The following is a 27,908-nucleotide window of genomic DNA, read 5'->3' on the forward strand; positions in this document are numbered from 1 at the left end:
TTATTCATATATTCTTTTGAATTGTGGTTTTCATTTACATCCACAAAAAGCAACAATGCGTCCACGAACTACTGGTATTTCACAGTTTGCCAAGTACATTGTGCAACATGCTATGATATGCATTCAAAGTAGGAATGCAACAAATACCTTCATAAAGTGTTCATTTAAGTGCTATTCTAGTCACCTGATCTATTCAATTTCTTCATCCTGCTATGTAAGGCAAGCTTACGTAATATCTTGCTTTGAAATCTGCCTATCATAATGAAAGAAATGAAATGTCATTTGACCAAAATTGTCCAGAAGTAACTACGAACTGGTCTATTACTTTCCATTGGTATCGTTTTGATATGGATAAAAATGTTTTCATTGAATTAAGACTTTCTTCAAAGGAGAATGAAACCCATGAAACCAGCGTTCTTTTTTCATAAAACATTGAAATCAATGAAACTTTGAGAAAACTTAAATAAAACGAGTTTTGAGCATTTTAATGTTAGGTTTATTAATGCTAGGGAGATCCTTCCATTGACAAGGTAACCACAAACAACTTCCCCATTACTTTTGTACCTTATTTCACTTATGCTAGGAGTCTACTGGGCCGTCGCCACTTTTCGCCAATGAAAAGCGGCTGTGATGCCTAGTGTCGCCAATGAGGTGCCCAGTGGCGTGCAGTGGTTCAAACAGCCTCCAAAGTGGTGCAAAAATTGAATTTGTTGCGCCAATTCATTTTTTTGGCGCCGTTACTCATCACCACGCGCCATTTAGGAGGCAGTTTGAGCAACTGCACGACTCTATCTGTAAACAAGAGTAAGCAAATAAAAATAAGAGGAACCCCCATCAATTGATCATTCACAAGAGAAATAGAAACAGTGCATACACAATATCATCCATAAATGAATCAGTAATACAGTTTATTGGATTCTTGATACAACATAAACATGAGGTACATAGATTTCTACAAAATATTGTAAGTTTAACAATAACATACAAAGCGTTACAAAGTAGTTGAATACAATATATATAACAATAGCTAATTCATATAAGGATGACAAGTAATTACAATGTTAAAAAAGCTGTATATTTACTACAGATTAAATTGTAAATTATGAGATTATCTTTGATGCTATTCCAAGCACACTATATTTGAAGAGATACAAATTTGAACTTCTATACATTGATGGATAAAAATAAGATAGTAAAGAGTTAAATATATACATACAGGAAGAGCTACAAATAAAGGAAGATAGTAGGCTTATTTATAATTACTGATTAACAGTGTAAAACTATCAAAATATTCTACATTAATAAAAAGGGTACTGTTTAAATATCCAAACAATTTAATGACATGCACTGTGACTGATATAATTCGAGGATAATTAACCAGACGCACTCAGTCAAAAGCCTCAATTGTCAACGAGTCTCTATTCAGAGAAACGCAATATTCGTTTGAAATTCATGTGTGTAGCAGGTATTTCAAATAATTTGGCTGCATTTCAATAAAATGAAGAGAGAAAAGGAATTTCACCCAACAGCCATTGTTTTTAAAAAAGAGAGAGAAACCAATTATCCGAAACTTATCCATGTCTAGATAAAGATAGCTAGGTTACAATTCAGTGGATAAGACACATTACATTTACATAAAAATATTAACTGATGAGTATTATTTGAAATTGATACATGAATTTGTATCATTAAATTATTAATCAAACCTGGGGGGTGTTTCACAAAGATTTAAGTATGACTTGGACTCGCACTTAAATTCCCGGTTGCGTACGGTATAGAAGACACTACCTCATTGGTCAGATCATGCACACGAGACACGCATTACCATGTATCCATCAATAAGATTGCGCGTTACATATCATGTCGGCATTTAAGTGCGACTCTTAACTCATACTTAAATCTTTGTGAAACACCCCGTTCTTGTAAATGTCATTTCATTGGAGTATACACGTGTGTGATTATCAAGATTATAACACACCCTCCTCTCTTTGATTTAAGGGCTTCACCTTACTGTCTGTAATGCCATACAAAGAATGATTATACAAAATGTATAAATTGCACAATGGCAGATTAACCATTATATGAAACACAGACACAAAAAAAGAACCAGTATTAAAAAGTAAATGTCACAATTATTGACTGACATGCAAGGAACTAATGATACATACTTTGTTTACAGAGAAATAGATAAAAAGCTTTTGGATAAATACACTTACAAAACTACAACATAACCCCCCCTTCAATTTGTTTCGCACCAAATTCCATACCAAATGAGGTATTACACTATTAAATTCTTAGGGACAACCTTGGTTAAGAAATTTAAAAAAAAAGATGAAAGTAAGTGAAGTACTTCACTACTAACTCCTGAAGAATTTTCTACCAGAGAAACTATGGTACATAGTTTAACCATTAAAGTGAAATGCTGGTAGGAACAGCAATCGGCAATCCTCCTTGAAATGAATTGTTTGTCATGCCAAAATTCTTGTGCCTTTTCCAAATGAGTCTATTTTAAAATGTTAAAATGTAAAAACCTTTGAAAATTCATTAATAAGGGAGTGGGGGTGAGTATGTACTTCACATAAAAGACCTCTTCCTCATCATATTCCAAATTTTCTTACTTAACTTACACCTGAATTGGAATTACAATGATATTCTACCTTTTTGTTTTGTTTCCGGAATATAACATTTTATTTACATATTATAAAATGCAAAATATTATATAAAATGATAACATGGCAAGTTTATACTAAAACTAGAATCAATAATCATTTCATTCATCCTATATATATTGTGTTAACAATAATCAATACATGAAATATGTACATATTATCACAAAATACACATTTTGAAACAGGTAGGCACTTATATACACAACTGATATCAAATTATGCAGCAGCATTCACATTTAATTGAGTATTTTTTTCCTATTATTCTCAAATATTTCTCTCTTTTTTTTTGGGGGGGGGGGACTCCACTTTTAACATGGAAGACAGAGTCTACATCAAAAGCAATTTTATTCAAAAAAGAGAATTTTGAGAAAAAAAATAGATGTAGCACTGACAATTTCAGGTCAGTTGGATGTAATATTTCCCATTTTTTTCTTTTGCAGAGTCAATCAAATTGAAATGTCACAAAATGAAATGATGAAAAGAGAGTGTGACATATCCGTTATCGTCTCCCTCATTTTTCATACAAACATAATGGCCCGTATTCTGAAGTCAGGTTTAACTTAGACCATGGTCTAACTCTGTGCTAGAATTATGGGAGCCAAAATTCTCTTTATATTGTATATTTCTTATATGTACTATATTGTTTCCCTTTGCTTTTATAATGAAGAAAACATTTCAGATATCATTGTGAGACAGTTATAAATAATTTGAGTGTCATAAGAGTTAATAAACTGAACATGTACTAATCGAGATTTGTGCCCCAATTGGCTCTCTATAGTTAAACTATAACATTAAACCAGGCCCTTTAATTTAAACCCGAGTTCAGAATTCAGGCCACTGTGTATCACCATTATCAGGAAAAAAATTAAAAACTTAAAAATGCCAAAACTTTTATCATTTTTATGAAATATGTGTTGGGATGGATTTGGCCTTCAAAGATTGTCTTTAAGATTATTTACAAATTTGATTTCTTTAAAAGACAAAAAAAAAAGCAAAAGCTATGAGGGTCAATTGACAATATAGAAATCATTTCATTAGCAGGCAACACATCTTCAATGAATTTGATACACCTGTATAATATCACTGTGAATAAAGAACATGTAATATTTACATTTATTTCAAAACAATAAACATAACAAATATGCCTGAGATACAGAGTGTATAGATAAATAATAAATACAACATGCAATGGCATAAAACAAATAACTGACATTTCAAGAGAAAACGGGCAAACTTTGGTTACGTGAGTTGGTAGCAAATATTTTAAGAGGCAAGACGGTGGAATGCATAGATTAGTATTGGAATCCCACAGAGGTTATTTCATTTGAGCGGAAGATTTCATAGAAGACACTTTACTTGCATCAGAATCAGATGCTATAAAAGGAGCACTACATTTAACATGGCAAGACCTACTGGTGTGCGAGGAATGGCATTCCTATTTCAATACTGAATGTAAATAGATGGTAAAAACTGGAAGAAATTCATTGCAACATTAAACATAAGACACTGAGATCAAGTTTAACACCAATTATCCTATTAGGCATTCACATACTACTATGTTGATTTAGAACAGCAGGCAAATTGCTTAATTTTGATAGTCAATTCATTTTGGAGAATATTGTATACCCTTTCATAAGTGAACTGCAAAGAGTATTCCTATTGGTGCACTCTGTATTAAATACGTACCCAGAGTTCTATTTCCAGGATGGCCCTTAACATTATTTCGCCAAAGTTATTTAACATTACAGAAGCACCATGAACTGAAGAATATATATATATTTATATACAATTATAAAGTCCAGTTTTCTCAGTCCTGTTCACTTATTCAAGAAGTCAATGCTTGACTTGACACACTTTCCTGTCGGGACATCAAGAGCGCTGACTTTGATTTCTGTATCACCATACTGCATGGTGAGTTGAAGCTCTCTTCTACCCTTCATACCACTATACTGTGAATCGCTTACATCGATGTGAAGGGTTCCACACTTACGAACGCCTTCATCCGTGATGAATCTCACATTTTCCCTGTCACTGCAGTAGATGTTGATGATGATCGCCTGTTGGGATGGCTTAGCCGGTGTGTAGCTTCGTGTTACTTTGTCCCCGACGGCCACAGACTCATCAGCCTGGACGAATGTATCAAAGATGTCCTTGCACCAGTCAACGTTGTCTTTGGTCACCTTCTTGTCATCAGGGTGTTTGCCAGCTTGGAATTTGTTGAGGACACCGACTCCGTAGGTGAGCCTCGAGCGCCTTACCCGAACCGCTGAGGGATCCAAGCCGAACAGGACAGCCCCTTTCAAGATGGAGAGACCCAGGTCACGAGGGATGATGATCCTCAGCTGGCTACTGAACTTCTTGCGGATGGCACTCTGCAAGAGAGCTGACTGGGCAAATCCACCCACGACAAAGAGATAAGAGATTCCAGTCAGGCTCGGTGAGCTAAGTACCTCCTCCACACCGGTGATGAGCCTATCCACTGTGGAAGCGAACAGCCGTTGCATACCCTCAGGTGTGAACCGCAGCATACCTGGAACTCCAAGAGCGGAACACAATGAGACAAGAGAGAAGAGGAGGGTGGCATGTTAGGATGAAAGCATGGTTAATGGGTCAGTGCGGAAGCTGGAGATGTCAAATGTGTTTGCATGATATGATATGACATGCGCTCTGAGAAATGGCAGATGGGTGTTCATGTGTAAAATGTGTGATAATTCAAGGTATGTACCAGGTTTTAAAAAAAAATGAAAATAAAATCATATTAAAACATACTGCACATATATTCTCCAAGATGTGTCATTTTCATCCTATGTATTGAATTTAACTCTTTCCCCCTAATATGTAAAAGAATTTTACATAAAGAACTTTATGTACAGTATATGAATGATAAAATATTATTTGGGAACCATCATAATTCACAAGGTGAAGTGTAAGCAAAGGAACATAGCGCACTTTATATCTGTCTTACAACTTGACTTCACAGCTATAGCCTTTAATTGAGCCTTTGATAGTGAACGACATGGAAAGAGATAAGAGTAGGTTTAAATATAAAACAACCCCCCCCCCTCCGGTATATGAATGAAACATGGGTGATTGAATATATTTTCATTGACATATACACTGGTATTGCATAACATGTAATGGAGCAAAATAACCTGTGAAATTATTGATTTCATTGTTCATAGAAAATTACATGGAGTGACAATATATATTCAATTCTAATAATGAAATATGGGCGACCAGATGTATATGTATATGGATACTGGCAGCATGTGGAAATAGATTGTTTTGTATAAGCCACTATATGTATGTTTAATGCAACGAAACAGTAATATGTCACAGTAATAAGCTCAAATCAAATTAGAGCACACAAATATAAAGTCATTCAGTACAGTATTTTAGTCCCTATGCTGAAACAACATTCAATTCAAATAACAGCAAGAAAAAAAAAAAAGAAAAAAAAAACATGCGTAAAGCCCAATAACATTGATAGGAGTGAATCTGAAAATATATATGTTTACAACTATGTAATGCAAGTTATAGGTGCTAAAATGATGCTTGCATTGATAAATGTACATTTAAATATCATTATAAAAAATAAAAGGTACTTAACAGAATTAAATTTCTATGTAATTTTACTTTTCAAAATAAACAAAATAGAATAAAAACATCGGTGGCTTTTCAGCCAATCAATATCAAATAAATGAAAAATGGTGATGAAATTTGCCTCCCTGAACATCGATTCACAATGTTGCGGATCGATACCCCATATCTTGCTTGAGGGCAAACTAGTTACTTATTCATCCACTTCATATTTGTTTTTTCTGTACAAGAGGTAACTCTAAATATATCAGTAAATATCAAATATCATTTGGTGGGGCAATACAAGCCTGTCTTTTTAAAGCCGTCATCTTTTCAGAAGAGCTCAAAGAATTGTCTGCAATAACATTGCGATTATTCACCAGGTGTCATATCGCATGGACAAGAGACAATATCTCAAAATTCGTCTATATTGAATCACATACTTAATTTGACCAGTTGTGTATCAATTTTAAGCTTCGGACCTGCTTCTACAAACTACAAAAATAACAATTAATTGTATCTGACTAATTGGCCCGTGGGTTTCAATTGTATCATGGTACAAAATCATGGATAATGCAGATTTTTTACATAATAATACTTATTTCATTGCGTACCGTAAGAAAAATCAAATTAAATGCACCTTTTTTTCAAAGGGCGCATAAAGGGAACTGCAATGATACAAAAAATCTGCATAATCCTTGGTTTTGTACATGATAAAATTGAATCTTCTTTTGAGAATACGAACCATTGTGTCTTTTGAGCAGGGCAGTCATATTTATGCCTGTCAAGAGAATAACCTACCTTGCGCCGACCATGTGACATCTTTGAAGTTGTATTTCCTAACGGCATCTTCCATCTGTTTTCCATTGGTGTATTTCTTGTAGTAGTCGATGAATGAGAAAGGAAGCGACACGTTGAGGGGGTTGTTCTTCCAGGGGCTCGCGTTTCGCTTGCGAGCCTCGAAAGCAATCATCAGGTCCACCCATCCTGCTGGTCTCTTCACCTGAAATTAAAAATTCCATATTTTGTATAATGACATACAAAAGAAACAGTGAGTTGTTGATGTCGATAGTCCAGTCCCCTCCTTTGCATACTGTGCAGGTGGGCGTTTCATAAAGCAACTTTTAAGTTACGAGCGACTTTATAAACGACTGGTGATCCTTTCTTGTGGCAGATGATACACACCAGATTTTCTATTGGCACTGCTTTAGTTCCTAACAAAGGTTCACCAGTCATTCGTAAAGTCGCTTGTAACTTACGAACAGCTTTATGAAACACCCACCAAGATGTGCACAATACCATTTGTGCTGTTAAGCGAAGATTCAAATTGTCATAACTTTCTTATTTGAATATTGATAGAATTTCGGTTTCAGAATTATTCACAACAATGCAAAATAACATTTGTTGGGGTGATTTGGTCTTCAATAATTAGGTGAAACAGATGAGGCAAACAATGGGTCAGATGCATAAAAAGTAGCAATTGCTGGTAAGCACAAGATCATGCTTCAGCAATTGCGTTATTTCATATGCATAACCCCTTGCTAATGCTTGAACCCTTTTCTTGCCTTCAGAAAGCAATTGCTAGCAGTTTGAACAATAGTGACGTCCCACTGGTGCGAACAAGACTCACAGAAAAGGCAGGACTCGAACGCAAAGGTGTGGCAGTGCAAATTACCGCTTCTTTCATATAACATCTCTCCTCAGATGTGGTGTCAAACTAACTTGTTTCTTTTTGATAAATTTATATATGTGGCATTTGGTTTGCACTTATTAGAAAGAAAACAAGTACATATAGGCTACGGTACACCTTGGGGTTCTCTCTCAAGTGCATAAACATGATTAAAAACGTGAATACCCTGATCAAGCAAACGCTCAAGCTGCTCTGATGGAGCTTGGAAAAACCTAAGCAAGTGCTTAAACGCACAAGCGAAATGCTCGCTTTATGCATATGCTTTTTAGAGCAATAGCTTAACCATCAAGGAAATGCTAGCAGTCAGTTAGCCATTGCTTGAACTGAACTTACTAGCAAAAGCATTTGCTCGTTCATTTTTATGCATACGGAATCAAGCAAAAGCCTATCAAATGCAATTGCCACTTTGTATGCATCTGACCCTATCTATATCTTGAATTCCTCTTTTGAGAATGAGGCAAACAAACCTTGAATTCCTCGATGAAGTCTTGACCAAAGATGTCTGTGAGGAGTTGTTCAAACTCTTGGTCGATGCTGACTGAGCCATACCTTCCTCCAGCAGCCTTGTGAAGTTCTTTGAGGGTACCAAGTCCTTCCTCCACCTCATGGACAGTGATATCAACAGTGCCTCCTCCACAGTCTACCACCATGTATCGAGTACCTGGTAACATACAATTAGACATTATTTTTAGTGTTCATAAGAATTTACTAAATAAATATTCTAAAATTTGAATATGAATAATTACCAGGTATAAAGCTATGTTTTTTAAATGGTACATTTTCATCAGTTTTTCTGTTATGTTGTCCTGTCTTTTATTGTATACTGTACTGATGAATATTTTTTATTTTGTCTGAAATTGTCCCCCCTAAAAAAGGAAAATAAAATAATCATAAAATATTGATTTTCAGATTTGTGGGGAGAAGGGATTTCACATTAAAGACATGATTATTAAACAACAGCTTGAAAGAAATCGCTACATTCTTGCAGGTCATTTCTAAGCATTACTTAAGCCACAATGCAGTGTATATATTCTTTAAAAAAAATATTGTGACTTGTTAGTAATCAAGAAAAGAAAAGGTTTGCAAATTTCTTAAACCATCAGTACATGCCCCGTACAAGTTATATCTGAATACAAGATGAAGTTGAAGAAATTATAAAGTGGTTAAAAGTGAGAAGAAACCTGAGGGCAGTTTCACAAGAAGTGTGACTTAAACCCCTTTCCCATCGACACTGTACTTAAAATTGTTGTACCCTTTCCAATCTGGAGTTAGGATAGCCTGCGCCAGACCTAAACAATGTCTTTGCCTGGTCAAAGAGCTATAGGTAGGAATAGGGTGTTGAGGTCACATCTATGTGTAACTACCACAATTTAAGAGCAACTCCTTGTGAAACAGCCTAAACATTGTGGCGCCGTCATATTACTCATACAGCGTGTCAAAAACAGCCATTTTAACATTTTTTGTACCAGCTACATATAGGTGGTTTGAATAAAACAGCTGTTTTAGACTTGCTGTACGGCCGTTGTAGGGGGAAATTCAGCATAAGAGCCATAACAAATGAAATCGCACTGTACAATTCATAAGTCCCCCTCTACACCAGCATAGACTTCATTTCTTATCATTCAAACATGAAAAAAAGAAATCAAACCAGAAGTGAAATAAGTGAACACAGTATGTGCAGAATACAAGTTATTAAACCAGTGCTGAGAAAGGAAAGTGAGACCACTGCACCACAAAATGTTTTGTTTGTTAATAATGCCTCCACCCAATCACAATATCTCATTTACCAATAATAACAATCAGAAGACATGTTCATATCAAGCTGCAATGTCTATAAGTGGAAAATACAAAATAAAAACATATTTAGTGTTCACATACTTTGAAAATTCTCTTTTATCTGTTCTAATGTGAACAAAATAGAATCGTTACATGATATAAATGCTAGATTTAGTACAGTGTACTTTTTAAAAAATATGGAAAAGAGGTAAAATTCAACTGGTAAGAGACCATTCATCAACTATGAAATGGTCCGAGAATGGAGCTTTTGAACTTGATAAAAAAAAAGAAGACATTCAACCAAGTACTAAAACATTGTTTGAATAGTTTGTATTGAAATGAATGGATTGGGGGAGCGGTGGCAGGCTATAAAAGGGTCCAGAGTTAAGAGGCTACTTCATATTGAAATTTAATCCCTTAGGTGTAAAACAATACAACATTTTCTTCCAATATTTCATGTCACTTTAAATATGCAAAGGGGAGAAAGTAGACATTTATGGTTTAAACCCTTGGCTCTCATCTCGGAGGATCATGCCTCACATCCTCTCATTTTTTTACCCATTTCCTTTTCCTTCCCTAGCAACACATTGGGCTCCATGATAAACCATTTCCATCTTTATAGTATTACTGAATCATTTCTGAGACACATGAGTCATGTTGTATCATAGCGCTAAGCTGTCATTCATATTGGCACTGGTTTTAATGTCAAGCTCAAACAATTTTTGCATTGTTTTGTTTTCAAATAGCATTCTTCTTTTCACAAATTTTGTACAGAGACCATATTTCAGAAGAATCTGTCATAGAATAAGAGGTTCATCTCATTAATACATATTCCCCAGTCTGAGCTACATTGTACATGTATATTAGAATCTTAATTAACCATCCTTTAATTCCCTGCTCCTGGTTTTTTTTTCCCATGTCATCACTACAATTATATGTTACTCTCTTGGGATAAAGAGACTGGCATATGAATGTTGAAGTGTGAGTGATCTTGCATTTCTATGTGGAACATTTGCATCATTAGGGAATGTTCTTCCTTCAGGGTGGGTTTCAAATATCAGAAGAAAAAATAAGGAACAACACAAAACCATAAAACAAATCCAGGTGGTGTACTTGCCAGTTCACACACAGGTTTTTAGTTTATTTTCATTCAAGTAAATTAATTAATATCAAGGCCTGCATCATTTGCACCTGTTAGATTAGATAATCGTAGTTTTGACTGCAGTTTTTTTTTTTTAATCTGATCAAAGTATGATGAGCGAGAGTACAAACTGAAATAATTTCATTAGCTAAGAACCCTACTGTAATAACCTAGCATCATTATCATTATTATCATCAACACCACCACCATTACTGTCGACGACATCATCATCATCATCATCATCATCACCATCATCATCATCATCACCATCATCACCATCGTCATCATCACCATCATCATCATCATCATCATCATCATCATCATCATCATCACCATCATCACCATCATCATCATCATCATCATCATCATCATCATCACCATGATTCCTACCATCACCTTACCATGTCTGATGCTCTCTGAGACCTGCGAGTTGGACTTGGTGATTTTTCCTGTGCTACTCCTGAGCCACTTCTGTCTTTGTGATTGGTGCTCTGGTGCTAGTTCTCTCAGACGTAGTTTCCTGATGTAGATGGATGCTGCTTCTGGTTCCAATGCTATCAGCAGCTGATCAGGTCGGGATGGTGATGCTAGACCAGCCTAAACAAGCAGCAGGTACATAAATGAAGGATATTTAGGCTTGACTGTAAATGTTTGCCCATGATTCTTTACTTCATCATAAAATGCTCTTCTTCAATTTTACCATTTTGCCATCGGGACTTTATTCTGAACAGGCAGTTGGGAATACATCATAATCGAGTAACAAATAAACTATTGTACAAACCTTTTTCCTTCCCTTTTTGTCTGAGATGAGCGCATATGGTTTGTAAAATTAGTTTGATCATAGTAAGGGTTTTGAAAAATAGATGGTTTCAAACTTCAGTTAGTGAGAAAAAGTGAGTTTGAAAACATTTCCAGGAAATAGGAATACCTGCTGTATGTCAAAATTGATCTTATCTCATTTATTATCACATCATTGTTGATTGCTGGGCCCAATACTAACATAAAATTAAAAAAATACAAAATAATCAATTGTAATTGTCCCCCAAAACAACCTTACATAATGAACGTGGGAGAGCAAACGAGGGAAGCGTAGTTGCACAAAGGTACCTCTTTGGGTGATACAGGTATGACTTACTTTGTAAGCAGCTTGTCTCATGAACTGCTTGGCGGGTTGTTTCCAGATTGCAGGGACTGTCAAGACCCATCTGATATCCCTTGGATCCACCTCACCGTCCATAGACTGATCACATAGTTCATCAATAGCATGGTCATGGAAGAAACGCAAGGAGTGCTCAAAGACAGTAGCAGCTGGGAAACTCTTGCCATTGGCAGCCTTGATCTCCGTCTTCAAGTTCAGGTTCTAAGTGAAGGAAGATCATTTATGAGAAATAAATACTACTAGTATACGAGGCGGTATAATGGTTACTTTGGTAACTGAAAACATGTTTCAAATGCACTGGCCTGATAATGCACCATGTTAAAAGTCTGTGCTGTGTCTTTAAAGGGGAAGTTCACCCTGACAAAAAAATTATTGTAAAAATAGCAGAAAAATAATAAAAAAATATTGCAGAAGGTTTGAGAAAAATCCATCAAACAATAAAAAAGTTAATAGAATTTTAATTGTTTGATTTGTGACGTCATATGCGAGCAGCTTTCCTACATATCGTATGGTAAAAAATCAATGAAATGTCATTTTCTCAGAAAATGGTTTTTACTGTACTTCAGTAAAACAATAGACAAATCATTTCACACCTCTTACTAAAAAGAAAACAAAATTAAGTCATCAAGAACCATTAAAAAAAAATTGATTTATGCATTTTATATTACATAATGATTCTAGTTAGTTTTGATAAAGCTGACAAAAGAGGAAAAAAATAATGAAGGCCTCAATTACAGTAATAATTGATTTTTTTTTTAAGTTTTAATTGGTGATATCACAACAAACTGCCCCCAACATATCATTTATGATTTTCATGAATTATGATTTGTAATGATATTGTTTTTATAAAAGTGGGTATCAAATAATGTGTCTGATGACATCTTGAAAACACAGGTAAAATAAATTCTAATTCTTATTGAGTCTTGAAATTTATGACAAATCTTTAATTAATTAAAAGGGCATTCTGGAAATTAATTTCATTCAGGAATGAAACATAAGCATGATGCATTTAGACGTTTAAGTATATGAATAAACATGAGAGCAAAATATCTTTATGAAAATCACCAATATGTCATAATTTTTCTCTCCTTCCCATTTTTGACACATGATTATTTTTTTGAATGATGGAGTATTCTGGCGATTTCATTTCAACAGCTTTCACATTTTGTCCTGGATTTCCTCATTCTTCACAGGATTTCTCCATTTCTCTGATAGGATTTCTTGACTTTCAAATCTTGTTCTCTCTTTAAAGCATCGCTGTCAGGATTAAATGCGACCCAGGTGCATGGGCAAGGTCAGTTTACGGCAAATCTTTCAGGTTGAAATTCAAAACCCATACTTCTCTCTCTTTGAAGTTAATCTTGAAGGTAAGAATAAAAAAAGGGGTGGTATGGCATAAAGAGCTTTGCTTTGTTTTACCCCGATTGAATTCCAAGGTTTGATTTACACCATGCTTCACAGGGAATGAAGAAGTGCACATTTTCAGTATTAAATGATTTTTTTTCCTCAGGGGTTTGACTATTTATTACCAGGACTTGAAATCTGTTAATGCCCAATAAGGTATTTCTGTAGTTTTTCATATCGGTATATATTGGTCACTTGGTCATGTCTTGGAGTTCAGCCTTCAGGTAGGTAAAATGACTATTCTCAACTCTATATCATAAACCAATTGGTCCTTTGTGTTACCTCCAACTTGATTAGTCATTCTAAAACATTATTTCTTTTTTTTTACAGAATGAAGAATTAGGCCTTGAAGTTTTCATTAATCAAATTTCTGACTTGGGTTATTAAAGATAAAGAATAATAAAGCGGACACATCACAAAAATAAACAAAAATCTTACATGTATCATCTATAAAGATAAACTCTAAAACCTATAAACAGCTAATGAACTGCTACCTCCAAACTCCCAAGTTTCACGTTAAATAGGTGTCATATTCTGTGCATGTTTCCAAACATGAAAAGGAATAAATATATTAAAAGGCATTTTTTAGCCATTCAAATGAAAAAAAAAATTGTTCAAAACTTTCTGTTCTTGACCTACATGTAGTTAAAGTACATTTGTAATGACAAATTAGGGGAAATTCTTAATTTCACTTTTCTGCAATATGTAACCTCAAACGTTTGAAGAAAGAAAAAATGGGTGAAATATCTTGAAAGCGAAATAAGAGTCTGGTTCATGGTTGTGGAACAATAATGTTTACACCTTATTGGGCTGTAATATATTACTGTACCTAGTCATTTAGTGCAAGTACATAAACCTAGCTGCAATTGTTCATGCATTTCAATTAAAATTGTATAATTACTTGTAAATCAGTCAGATAAATCAGTTGAAACCTGGCTGATTAAAAAAACAAAAGAACTGTCTATTGTGAGAAAGTAGGTGAAATAGGATATCATTGGTGAACAAAAAATGATACTATTTTAGGAATTTTTAGGGCTGGATTATTTGTAGAGATTTATGAGGTCATTCCAAATTCACTGGTGTCAAATTGTCCTTAGAGTATTATGGCTAATACAGGAAAATAAGGTTTAAAAAATAGTTCTCAACAAATGTGAATTTTTTTATTAGAACAAGTCAACAAGATAACTTTAAAAAAAAGCTACACCAAAGCTAAAGGCAATGAGTCAACATTTTCAAATGATTTGTTCATTTCCCTCCCTCCAGCCACACCAGAAAAATATGATCTGTTTTGATTCCAACATGTAAGAGTTTTCATACCCTCTGAACATTTAGAAATATTATTGTGAAGCAGTTAACAATGAACCAACATATCAACTTCATAGTTATTGCAAATGAGCCAATAATAGAAATGTCAATGATACAATGTAGGTATATAACTTATTTTTATTATAGATTTCTTTTTTTAATCTACACAATTTGCTTTCATCATCTTCATGTGGCACAGTAAAAAATCTGCAAAAATGGTTTATCTTTTTTTTTCATTTCAGAGTGTATCATCTCTGCAATTACTGTACATGAAATTGAAGAAATGGCTTACCTACATGTATTCAGATATATAATCAGGAGAAAGTGAAAATATTTCATATTTCATATAATAAAGTACAAAAGAAAAGGTGAGGGGGTGATGTCATTGGTTCCCTTATGACCAGTCAGGACGTGCATATTCACCGTCTTGTGAAATTATACGAAACTTTAAAAAAGGTAATGTAAAATTCATATTTGACCCCAGTATTTTATGAAATTTTTAGCGTGAAGCTTGTTTGAATTTTTCTTTTTCATACAAATCAACTTTTTGTTGGGGTGGACTTGCCATTTAATAGACATGTGTATGAATTAAACAGTATAAGAAAGAGAGAGAGAGAGACTCAGAGAAAAAAAAACCAAAAACAAAACCTGAGGTCCATGGGCCAAGATAATACCCCTTTCATAAACCCAATAAAACCCAATTATGCGGCTAATAGCAGCATAATTTGGTCGTAAAATCAGAGGAGGATAAGAGTTATCCGCATTATTCTGATGCTGCTATTATCCGCATAATAGCGGCATCGGGACAAGATTTTGAGTTTATGAACGTATTTCCAAATAATGCGGATAATTGCCATGGTGCGGTCACAAGGTCACCCTTTTCCAACACAACCGCATCGGAGGGGGCGTGTCCAGTTGTCATGACGATTATCCGCCTTTTTCAGGACGGGCGCTCGTAAAAATAATGCGGATAATTTTCGGAGTTTGTGAACGCAAGTTTTATTGAATTATCCGCATTACTCTTAGGCGGCTAATTGGAGGATAGGTTTTATTGGGTTTATGAAAGGGGTATAAGTCAATTTATAATCACTTTATAAGGTAGCTGTATCAGCCCCATGATTATAATGAAATCAGCTTGAGTACACTAATGGTCAACTGCAGGTAAACAAACCCTGCTGCAAGGTAAACAACTAGATTAAGTCTCAAGAGTTAGTCCCTCCGGAAAAATGTACATAAAACTCCCCACTAAAAGTGGAGCAAACCCTTCATTCATTGATGCTGTTCCAAGTAATGCATTACCTCCCTCTGCGATTTTACTGTTGAACACAGTATACAAGTCCAAGATGTAGCTCGATATCATTCCTCAATCATGGATGGGTGCATGCACATGTAGTATAATTTATCAAGTGATTTAACTTAGTACATTTAACTTAGTACATTCAACTTAGTATCTTATATGAAATCCTGAATAATTTATTCACAACATAACTTGAAATACACAAAAGCCACTACTTTTTTTTACAAGAGTAATAAGCTCCTCCCCATCACTTTATCCATCTACAATCAAGGTCAATATAAACACTCTAGCATAAACAATGCATCTTCTATCTCTTAACTTGCCATCAAAATTGTAAGCCTGGGATAAATCCCACGGCCATTACTCCACAATTTTAGGCTCCATTTGAAATATGCATGCTGTCAAAATTGCATGGCGCTGCAGTCTGTTGTGCTGGTTATAAATGAAGCGGACAGGATTGAGTGGAGAAGGAATAGGATTACATGTTGAATGCTTTGCTTATTTTTCCATGTTTGAGGTCCGACCTATAAAGCTGAGCCCAGGGTGAGGAGTCCTCTGGGGAGAGTGATCAGGTTCTCCACATCTCCTTGTAGGCTCATGATGCACTTTTTGGTGATGGGAGGAGTTTGTATCAAAAATGGAATGATAGAGGATAACACACATACAAGGGATAATCTAAATCCCAACACAACCAGGGAAACAAACTTGCACAACTGAGCAGTCTTTAACAGAGCTGAGCTGCCAATCAGAGTCCAACCTTAGTTTCGGATCACTAAGCTTAATTGATTCTCTAAACATTTCTTTTTCTCCATTTCCCAACTACTGTCCAAGGTTATTGTGGCCTTTCTGGACCACCGGACATGTCTACTCTAAATAGTAACTTTGTCTGAGGAAAGTAAAACACAACCATTTGAAGAGCATTGTCTTGAACCCTGTTAAATCTGCCTAGACCCTTGAATTATCAGTTTGTCCCACAACTACATTGTATTCTACATATTGACTGCTATGAAAATATGAAGAGTGGATGATTTATTGGAAACAGATTGCAAGGAAGACAGAGATATATTCTATACACAATATTAATGTATGATTTGGTTCACCTTACGTACCATATGAGATCAGAAGTGCTCTTTGGAATGGGAAAGTTTGTACCTCCAGAAAGTATGACATGAAACAGTAGATTCCTAACTTTTTTTTAAATTTAAAATATTCAGAGCTTTGAATGCATACGATACAAGTATGGGGTAGGGCAATTGTTAAAAGAAAAGGAAATATTTTAATTTTCATTAATCAAAATATATCATTATTAAGAACTGTGATTTAAGGGAAGGCCCTGCCTCATCAAGCTGTTATGAATTAACTAGACCTATTGGACTCTCTTTCAATATTAAATCAATCAATGTATCAATCCATGACATCTTCATGATCCATGGTTTCAACTTCCACAAATTCCAAACCAACTTTGCAAATTCAGGCTAATGGGTTTGTGATTATAATTCATACCTCCCTCTCTCAGGGGTATTCAAAATTCTGATATAATATTTCTGGTTCCTATTCTACCCCTATTATCTGGCAATATAAGACATTCCAGAAATAGTTTCATTTTTAGTACTTGAGAGCTCTCCAAACCAAGGTCAGAAAGCTCTGGAAGGAATCTCAACATAATCAGAATGATGTTCTTGGAAACCTGATACAGACACCAATATTTCAATAATTTCCAAGTGATGAAGGTCCTTACTGCCAATATAGCACTAATGGCTTTCTACTATGGAACCAAATGTTTTATTGCTTAATATGCTGATGTATGTGAAGGCATGTCAGGCAAATTGGAAACACAATAAAAATCTTTTGTCAAACAGTATGAAATCATCATTGTCAACCGTCATTATAAATTGTGAGGAATTCTGAATAATAATGGCAATGACTTGTATAGCAAATATCATTTACATAACAGAGTCCCTATGTGCTTGGGATTATAATTGTTCATAATTCAACTTTGAGATGGGTGATCAATTAAATACATGGAATCTTTAATGTCATGAGATGAAAATCTGAGGATTTTATTTTCATTTTTTGACTTCATCTTCATTCCTTCTCTCTTCAGGTATTCTGCTCATTCCATCCCTCACCTGACTCCTTAGTTTCTATTCCATTAATACATAATCACCCAGACATCTTTGTCATTTTCATCTCATTCTTTATTGTTTTATCTTGTGAATTGGGTTCTTACATTAGATCCTTTCATTATTTTTCGTCTGGTTGGTAGTTATTTCTAATTTAAATATTTATGTAAATTATACTATTATTCTGAGTTTAGCTGAGGCAAAGTAGCCAAGAGATTAAAGCAGTGCACTACCAGACTTCTTCGGGTTCTGTTCGATTCATTTTGCGTCTCATATAGTTTCACTTGTTTCCCATTTGGTTTGATGAAGATGGAGTTTGCTGCTTTGAACTTAACATATTTTTTTCAACCTTTATATTAGTGCTGTTGTCGGGAACAAAAATCCATGTCGACATGTCGCTTAAAAATTAATCCCGACATCGACAATGTCGACATGAAAAAGGGACCGTAATTTAGCCTAGGCTCCCTAACATAAAAAAATCATTCGATCGTGGAACATAACACTCTCAATCAAATGTATTCACCTTGACACGAGTGATATCCCCACACTAGATCTAGATCTATATGATACAGGCTCAGTTCGGGAAAACATATTTTCACTAAGCTAGAGTGAAATCACTTCCAAAATCACAGATTTAATCCACATTTTTTTCTGGAGAATCAAGTTTTTGTACCACGATCCGGTGACCGGTCTCGAAGGCATTGCGCAATAACACTCGGAGCCAATTTGAGAATCATCAATTACAACAGTGATCATTGCGTATTATACGCTGGTACACATGTGCTGCAAATGCAAACTCCTCAAATTGACAATAAAAAATAATGAAAATCGACCGATAATTTCAGTATCACTTCCGCGGCGATCCTTGCAACGATCTCCAAATGAAGTTTACTGTGACTTCGTGATATGAAGTAAGCGCTCAATTGCGGCGGTCACAACTTTGACAAAAACACGTGTTCGCTGCTGCTCACGTTTATATGAAAAGTAATGCATTGAGGAGCAACGTATTATCAAGCACGGTGAATAGCGATGGGTACATATTTCCGTGGATGGGTACGGTGAATGCTACTACTACTACTCTACGCTCGCTATAGCGCTAGATATAGATCTAGAGCGATCGTCGGGTTCGACGAGGGCGGCTCGATCGGGCAGGCCGGCCCCGCACTGACGCATTTCTGCTGCCGCGCAGCTCGCAGGTATTCTTTTTTCATTTAATGCGCTGCTAAGCTGAATAAACCTTTTAATCGCGCCAATTACTGTGGATAAATGCTTCTAACTTTTCAGCTAAGCTTTACACTTGTGACTTTAGGCTAGACCCCTTTTTATTTTATGTTTACATGTCGATGTGGGTGCGTGCATGTCGACATGTCGGAAACATTGAAAATCCTTCGTATGTCGACATCAATGTCGATATGAGGCCTATCGACAACAGCACTACTTTATATGAGTAAAAGATGTGTAATAATAATATATTTCTTACTGGGTTTCCATGCAAGGTGAGCTTGAACTTGTCAAAGTACATCCACCTCATAGCTTCCTTATGATCCATATCATGATAGAAGTCCCTGGCAGTGAATCCAAACGAATGAAACTCTCCCTCTGGAGTCAACAGCAATGTAGTCGGAGTCTTCATGTTGGTCACCCCTGGGTCCCCGCCCTCCCATTTCCTCATGATGTGCACACTCTCCGGTTCACGGGTCAGGCTGTAGGCATACCCACTGAAGGTGGTTCCAAAGTCAATGGCAACCACCACCCAGAATGGTCTGCTCTCGGTGATGGGCGAGACTGGTTCGGGTGTGGCCTGTATGCTGTTGATGGCGATGGCGGCATCTAGATTCATGGATTCTGGCGAAGATGGTTCCGAGTTGGCCAAGGCACTGTTGTTCTTACACAGTCTATCATCTACTGTGACACTAGTTTTGATTGGTGTGCTGGTGATCAGATCATTAGCATGGATGAGCGGAGAATCTACAATAGAATAAAAAGATATAACAGACATTTACCATAGTGAGCAAAAATTGACATTAATTCCTCTATGTCATCTAATTGCTTCATTAAAAAATCAGTATAATATAAACATATTGCAAATTATTCTATTTTCAATGACATAGTTTCATCACAACAACCCTTGTATTATTTTTCCTTACCCTTTTCTGAAAAAGAAATATTGGGCCTTCTGATTCTAACTAGTGCTGCAAGTCAGGCGGCATGTTCGGGTTCTGTTCGGTTCGGCAAATTTTTTCAGAACTTTGGTTCGGTTCGAGGTTCGGCAATAAATGCGCAATTAAATTATCAACATATAAAACTAAGGATTGCCAACCCTCGAAGATATTAATTAACATATGAAATTTCTGTTGTATATTTATAATAAATTTTGTTTTTAAAAAGAATGGTTATAAAAATTGCTGCATAACTTTCTTTTATTTATTTCAATCTTGAAACCAAAAATAAGAGTCATTTCTACTTTCATTTTTAAATCAAATAAAAAAAAACAAAGAAAATAATATTGATAGCGAGAGAATGAGGACAGAAACAGAATTACAAAGAACAGAATATTTTTTGTTCATTGATTATTCCATGTAGATATGATCATGATCGATTACAATGCCATTGCAAACGCAGATTCTCCGATTGGAAAGTGTTGATCGGGAATGTCGGAACAGTAGACTTAAACAACCTCCACTCAACTGTTATTATACTGGTAAAATTCACACTCCAAAGAATATGAAATCTTTTAGAAAGTCCATATTTTCTGAAAAGTGGTTAAATCTGGTCAATCAATTACTTTAAAAAGATAAAATATCAGTCCATTCTTGGTCCCGAAAGATCGACACTCGAGTGACTTCAAACATATTTCCAACACGAAAATGAGTACATGGGACTGTACTGTGTATTTTAGTGTTATGAAATCACTCGGCGTTGATCGTCAGAACCAAGACGGAACTGAAAATTTATCATTTCATTTTCAGTAAATGACCAGATTAAACCACTTTTTAGAAAATATTGACAATGGAAAAACATTTCAAATTCGGAATATGAATTTTACCAGCGTAATAGCAACTGAGAGCAGGTTGTTTGGACTTCCTGTTTCAACTTTCCTTATCAACCATTTCCGGTACACGATCAGGGAACATGCGTTGACTTGCTTTGAATTTTTATCTTTTCTGTTTTTTCTAACCTCATTTCTTCATCTCTTATTTATTTATCTTTAATATTGATATGTATATTTCAGAAGGATAAATATACATACTTTACCATTACTTTGTCAGTCACAAGGAATGAATTTATGTCATTTTTTTCTATTATTAAATACAAAACAATTACATGGACGCCCGATCACAATCATGATCGATTACACTTATACGTAATTTAACTACACTTTTTAACCGAGTTTAGCTTAAAATGTCCCCACATTTTATGAGAAAAAAAAATAAATTCATGGTAATAAAAAAATTGAGACTGATAAAAATTCAATCAAAGACGAGACCAAAGCTGTCATACTTTGTCATTTATGAGGAATGAATTTATGTCTTGTCCTTTTACTTAATTAAATAGAAAACAATTAGGTCCGATTACGATCACGATCGATTACGGCAATACGTAATTCAACCACACTTTTATACCGAGTTTAGCTTCAAATGTCCCCTCATTTAATGAAGAAAAAATATATTCATGTTAATAAAATATTCTTAAGTTGATAACAATTCAATCAAAGACAAGATGTGAGCTTAAATGGTGGATTTAAAACATATTTTGTGTGGAATTCTTATTGTGCACAATCACTAACCACTATTTTTTTTTTTCATTTTATATTTAAATATATGTAGTCCCCGCTACTGTTCATATTACGTAGTGAATAAATGTGCCGATTTTTTTTTTACCGAACCACCGAACCAGGCTTCTGTGTTCGGTTCGGTTTGGTCCGGTTCGGAAGTGCCAAGTTCGGCGAACTTCCGTTCGGTTCGGCAGTTCGGCTACAGCACTAATTCTAACTCTCATCTATACAATGATATCACATAGTACACTTGGAGTCATCGGACTCTCCTTTGTCTCTTTTAGCGCAAACAACTCAAAACTTCATTAAAATAGCTTTAGCGTGTAGGCCTAGTAAATTAAAACCCCCCTCCCCAAACAACATAGAGAGTTGAGAGAAACAATTATAACCAAATATCAAGCAAAAAAGAAAATGAATATCACTCTTACTTGAAAGCACCATGTTAAAACCTGGCAAACTTATCAACCTTCTGCCTCAATAGGTGCAACAAATCTATGTGGAGGACCGAGATTACCAATACAATGACTTCAAAAAATTGATTAATACTCATTTATAATACAAGTCTTCTAAGAAGAGCGTTATTATATGATGTTTGCATTTCTTGTAGGCTCCAATTCTAGACCCTGAAACTTGGCTGAAAGCAGTATGTAAACTTGTAAAGTTTTAACTTACTCCAAAGTCAAAGAATGAAACAAAGAAAAAAAAAATACAATTCACTAAGAACATGGATAAATTGGCACCTATCATTAGTCTTTAAAAAGTAGAAGTTTTCTTTTGAATGATAGGGATTATTATATATTAGATAGATGGAATAGATGTGTAATATGTTGTAAAGTAAACCTTGGAAAAACATAGACTACCATTTCATTCACACCCACCAGACCACAAAAATACAATATACTTGCATATTATTAAGTCCTTGTTATCAGGCCTCAAAATACCTGTAAATTATTTCATGTATTCCCACTAATCTGAGCCAGATAAAGCAGGGAATATCACAAAAATGTTACTTTCACCCTGGCAAAATAAAAAACAAACAAAAATGTATTTTTTCATGACTGGCTGGGTCTGAAATCAGTTTAAGACACTTTAGAATATTGGTAACCAAATCAACCTCATAAACCTAGAATAACTGTGTACACCAATCCACATTCCAATGGGTGGTAAATTAATGCCCTTTCTGTCAGCAGAGTTCTGTAACCACGGTGATCAACAAGCTCAGAAACAGAAGTATGGGGTAATTGTATCAACAGCAACACTTGACTCTGAAACCACAATCAAGCATGACGATAAGTGATTCATTGAATATCAAGTAGTACGTGCACATTCAACAGTCCTAGTTTCATATCCAATGTTTACTTTTCATTCACATTTACTTCTTATCACGTGGACCATTAATCATACAATGAGAATGCTGAAGAGTTTACTCTGGGATCATATTGCTATGATATGGCAAATGTGTTAATAAAAAAAAATGAAATAACAAGAAATTTGTAAGATATCTATGTATTGTGCAAGAAAGGAATTCTTTCCCAATGATGCAAGTTTGTGAAAGGTGACCAAAGTTAGTGAACAGCTCAGATGGCATGTTTCAAATCCATGATTTATGAATATTGATTATTCCTCCCCCCCCCCCCCCCCCCCGCCGAGATATTTCAAAATGCCCTGAAAGAATTTTCATGTTGGAAAAGAAAAGTGAACTTAAATAAACTTAATAGTAGCAAAAACACCTTTTATGTTTTGATATGAGGAATTGTAAATTAAAACACAACTATCTGCAAATGTATATACTGTGCATATAACTTAGGCAAAAATTGCATGGATATACAGAAGGTCCACTCACTAATCAGTAAATCAGTCGAGGAAGATATTTGGGCAGTCAAATTAGTGCATTAATAAACATTTAAAAAGATATCCTTCCTTTAAAATGTTTCTCTATTGAGAGTAAGAGAGATGGACAACATTCACCATCAAGAAAATGGTGTCTTTTCAGGATGAATCAAACCAGGCTATTGCTTGTCAAAATCTTGTTGTAAAACCAAACTTCAAGTTCACTCAACTCGACTTTGATACACACCCTGCCATGCATGCCTTGCCTTTCAGTATCACATGAAAGACTTTCTATTTCAGTGACACATGATTTGTTTGAATTCATAACAATTATCTCCCAAATCATCCAATGAATTCACAAGAGAGTCACATAGTTCAGAGAGTTTCATAGTGCAGAAAGGGTATGATAATACTTGGTCTTTGTTTTCTGGGCACTGTGATATGTCTGGAGAGAGGGCAATGACTGAATTCAAAGATATGAAGACCTTTATAGAGATCTGTAGTCACGTAGCTTTGCATGCATCTGTTGCAGTGATAATGTGTCTAGATATAGCTCACTTTTCTGAACAAAGATGTCTGCTGTAGATATATACAGCCAGGGTGGGTTAATGTTTCTCTGGCTAAACATTCACATTATCTATGAGCAAGAATGAATTAAATCGCATTCAGATGAATATAGTAGACATATTCTCTGAATGTCAACACAGAGCTCAATGTAAACATAGGAAGGATTCTTCAAAACTTATCCTTTCAATTAAGGAAGCTTAACCAAGACAATTCCTCAACTAATCTTGATAAAACTAGATTGATTCTAGAATGTAGCCAGTCAAAATGCAGGATGCATGTGCACTTAACTCCTACAATTATCAAAAACTTATATAATCTCATCAGATCGTCACTCCCAGTTCATGAACCGTGTTAAATTCTTTTTTTTTTTCAATTGGATCTACATGTTAATTGCAACAATGATCACATACTTTTGGAACCTTTGACCGGAAGAACCCAAAATTTGCCAAATTGTAAGTTACAGTATCCCTTCACAGTTCTTTTTATTATTGAAAGAACAATGACCTCTGCAAGTTTTGACCTTTGACCATTGACCATTGACCCTAAACTTATAAGGCCATTGTCACTCCAACAAGCTACTTCGACCACATTTGAATTTTGAACTTGATCTGTCCATGAAAACTGGATTAACTGATGGGCAACTTGATTACATGATGCCCCCAGCAACCACCTATGGTGGTTGGAGAAGAAAACAAAATCAATTTGAGAAGTAGTGATAGGGTTGGGACAAAAGAAAAACACAATACTTAAATTCAAGTTACCAATAACAATGATTTTTTTTCCATTCACTGTAAAAAATGTTTATTCATTAATATGTAAGCCTGATCATTGAAGGGTCTTGTTTTTTTAGAAGCAAAATAACATGGGGCCTACTATAGGAAGAATGAGAATGAATCCAATGAATTCATGTTAATTTGCTCTTGAAATCAAAATTCCATTTGGCATCATTTGGGGTGAAAAACGAAAAGGCTAATTCATAATTCATTATTTTTTCCATAACTTCACACTTTATCAGTTGACTTTACTTTGATTTCATCGATAATTATAGGAAATCAAAAATATTAAGAAAATTGTGGTCAATTCATCAGTGCTCATATTCTCATAGCCTGTCCCTAAAGTTCCAAGTAGTGCATACTGGTCAATATCCTGTAAAACTTCTGATCCATCAACGCAGAACATTTGGATGACTTTAATGTCAGAGAGAAACATGACACACTAATGTTGCATGCTCACGTTGATGTCAAAATAAAACCTGATCCAAAAGACGTATTTCTATAGTATCATTGTCACAGGAACAATCTTCTCTAGTCTAGACGATGAAACTCCAACAAAAAATCATCTCAGTCATTCAATCTGGGGGAAATCATCGGTTTAAAAACATGGATAACAGATTCCTGTAAATTCATTGATTAAGAATTCATTCAAATTCTTAATTTCTTACTTATCTCTCTCATCCTTTTAAGTCAATAATATTGAAAGCACCATACAGATATATATACATATAATGGGTATATAATAGTTTATGACTCATAAACTATGCCTTCTTTGATAACTTTTGACCAGGGGCACAATGGATCCAGTAGACAATAATGATCATCATCATTGTAATCATTGCCACCATCATTATCAGCATACACCATCATTGTTGCCATCATCATCATCATCATCACCATCCTCATCTCTGTCTGTTTTGTGTGTCATATGTGCTAGATGACATGAATGAATAGTCTTTGAAAGGGATATTCAACTACAAACTCGTGTGATGCACTAGTAGGTGTCACTTGGACCATCAACCTATAGTTTGAGAGAAATACATTGATCAGTGGATTAGATGTGGGGCATGATTTTGCTGTTTTGTTGTTCATACTTCAAATCTTTGACCTTTCCATTGCAAAAAAAAAAAAACCAACATATATTTCGTTCAGGAAAACTGTATTTAAAATTACCATTTTCTATTTTGTATCAATTTGGACGACTAGATACTCTTTGATTCAACATACCTCATAATCAGAAGGTAAGGCAAGTATAGAATAGTGTGATTTATCTCCCTTCCATTTGAACCCTAAAGACTTTGGAAATGTAACCTACCAACCTCATGCATGCCTAAGAGCATTATTAATTAAGGGTACAAATTGAAGTCCATCCCAAATAGTCTCTATAGCAGGGGAATATGTGGAGGATCAGAACAATTAGTTGGTAAACTTTCGCTATTAAAGCTTACCACCATCGACCTGCTTGAATTCATGGATCTACAAGTGGATTTCACTCATCAATTTAGGCCTAACAATTGCAAGTTTTGTACATGTATCTAATACATTTAATCATCAAATAGGCATGGGCCTACATGTATCAACAAGGATGTTTGTAGCACTATGCATATCATGTAACTTTCTTTCCAGAATGATAATAGCATTTATATTAATTTTCTAAAAAAAAAAATTTGTTACACAGATATACAGGCCTACAGAATTCATGACATGTTATGGACTTGATATTTGAGGATACATTTGACCATTACAGAATAAGTCTGATAAAGACGACTACAGTATAACATGCCTGGTGCTACAGGCTGTGGGCATCACACCCCTCCCTGGAGCATTGTTTGTTTGGACTTATTGCAACCTCACCATGGCAACATGGGTCAAATACTTTATGATGTCAACCAGTGTCATTTTCTTTTTTTTCCTTTCACACTGGAATAAATTCAAGAATAAAAACCCTTTAGAATAATGCGACATTTATTTTAACTGGAGGAAAACGGACATGAATGTTGTTTCACATTACACGTCATAGAAATAGGCACAGACAGGAAGGAAAAGGCCAGCATTGTGATCAATATCAAAATTTTCCAACAAATACAGATTGTATGTAAGGAAGACACCTATGAACTTTAAAAAAAATCATGATTTTTTAATTGAAATTAAAAGCTAACATAACTTGAACATCTCAATGACCTCATGTTAAACGATTCTTGAATCTAGAACTCACCCATTCAATAAACCTATCCCCAGTGATCAAAACATTCAAAAAACTAATTTGTTGAATAAATGTTTTACCTGTTCTAATCTCAAGATTTTTACTGTCTTCAATCCTTAGAAAGCAAATGTTTTTTAAATATACATGACCATGACCTGTGCCTTTTGACCAAAGTCCTCGATTGTAAAACTTCAGACCCTCAATGTCTACATGTATTCTTCAATCCATACAGGAAAGTGCATACTATACAAAATAGGCCTATAACATTTCTACATGTACGTATAGCCACAAAACTTCTTTTTCCATTCTAGTTTGATTTATTCACTTACAATCATTTACTCAAATGAATAAAATAGAATTGACCTCACCTGAACATTTATATTTCAGTTTTTAGTTCAATTCTGCCTCATGTACTTGTCATCTACTACTATAGGTCTACAATATGGAACAGGCTGCAGTCACGGCTTAAAATCCTTGCAACATTCCTGTTCTCACTCACATAATCATTGACAATTTACTGTACTTCACCAACCTTTACTGCACTTCAAGCAGGCCATATCTCTTCACTTCAATGTGTAGATCCTTATTTATGATACCCTGGAAGGCCTGGATAAACT

General features: G+C 35.0%; 1 protein-coding gene across 2 annotated transcripts; it reads right to left on the reverse strand.

The window, feature by feature from the left end:
• Positions 1-887: 887 nt before the first annotated feature.
• Positions 888-27,908, reverse strand: LOC129273554 (heat shock 70 kDa protein 12A-like). 2 transcript variants are annotated; one of them, XM_054910607.2, is made up of 7 exons: positions 27,824-27,908; positions 19,624-20,111; positions 11,991-12,215; positions 11,257-11,452; positions 8,406-8,599; positions 7,050-7,251; positions 888-5,199 (listed from the first exon to the last, which is right to left on the reverse strand). In XM_054910607.2, the coding sequence occupies exons 1-7, from the start codon at positions 27,846-27,848 to the stop codon at positions 4,487-4,489; spliced, it is 2,043 nt and encodes a 680-aa protein (XP_054766582.1). In that variant the 5' UTR covers positions 27,849-27,908; the 3' UTR covers positions 888-4,486. The 2 variants fall into 2 exon arrangements, with proteins under 2 accessions (XP_054766582.1, XP_054766581.1); XM_054910606.2 differs by having other exon boundaries at positions 888-5,205.

Source organism: Lytechinus pictus, chromosome 12, assembly GCF_037042905.1.
Source record: "Lytechinus pictus isolate F3 Inbred chromosome 12, Lp3.0, whole genome shotgun sequence".
Classification (NCBI taxonomy): domain Eukaryota; kingdom Metazoa; phylum Echinodermata; class Echinoidea; order Temnopleuroida; family Toxopneustidae; genus Lytechinus; species Lytechinus pictus.

What these genes read in the sequence shown, in the direction of transcription:
- LOC129273554 (XM_054910606.2), bottom strand. Translation starts at nt 27,848, where the DNA reads ATGGCCTGCTTGAAGTGCAGTAAAG. An exon ending in CTGCTTGAAGTGCAGTAAAG is followed by an intron (nt 20,112 to 27,823) that starts GTTGGTGAAGTA and finishes ATTCTATTGTAG; the next exon opens with ATTCTCCGCTCATCCATGCT. An exon ending in TCACCTTGCATGGAAACCCA is followed by an intron (nt 12,216 to 19,623) that starts GTAAGAAATATA and finishes TCCTTCACTTAG; the next exon opens with AACCTGAACTTGAAGACGGA.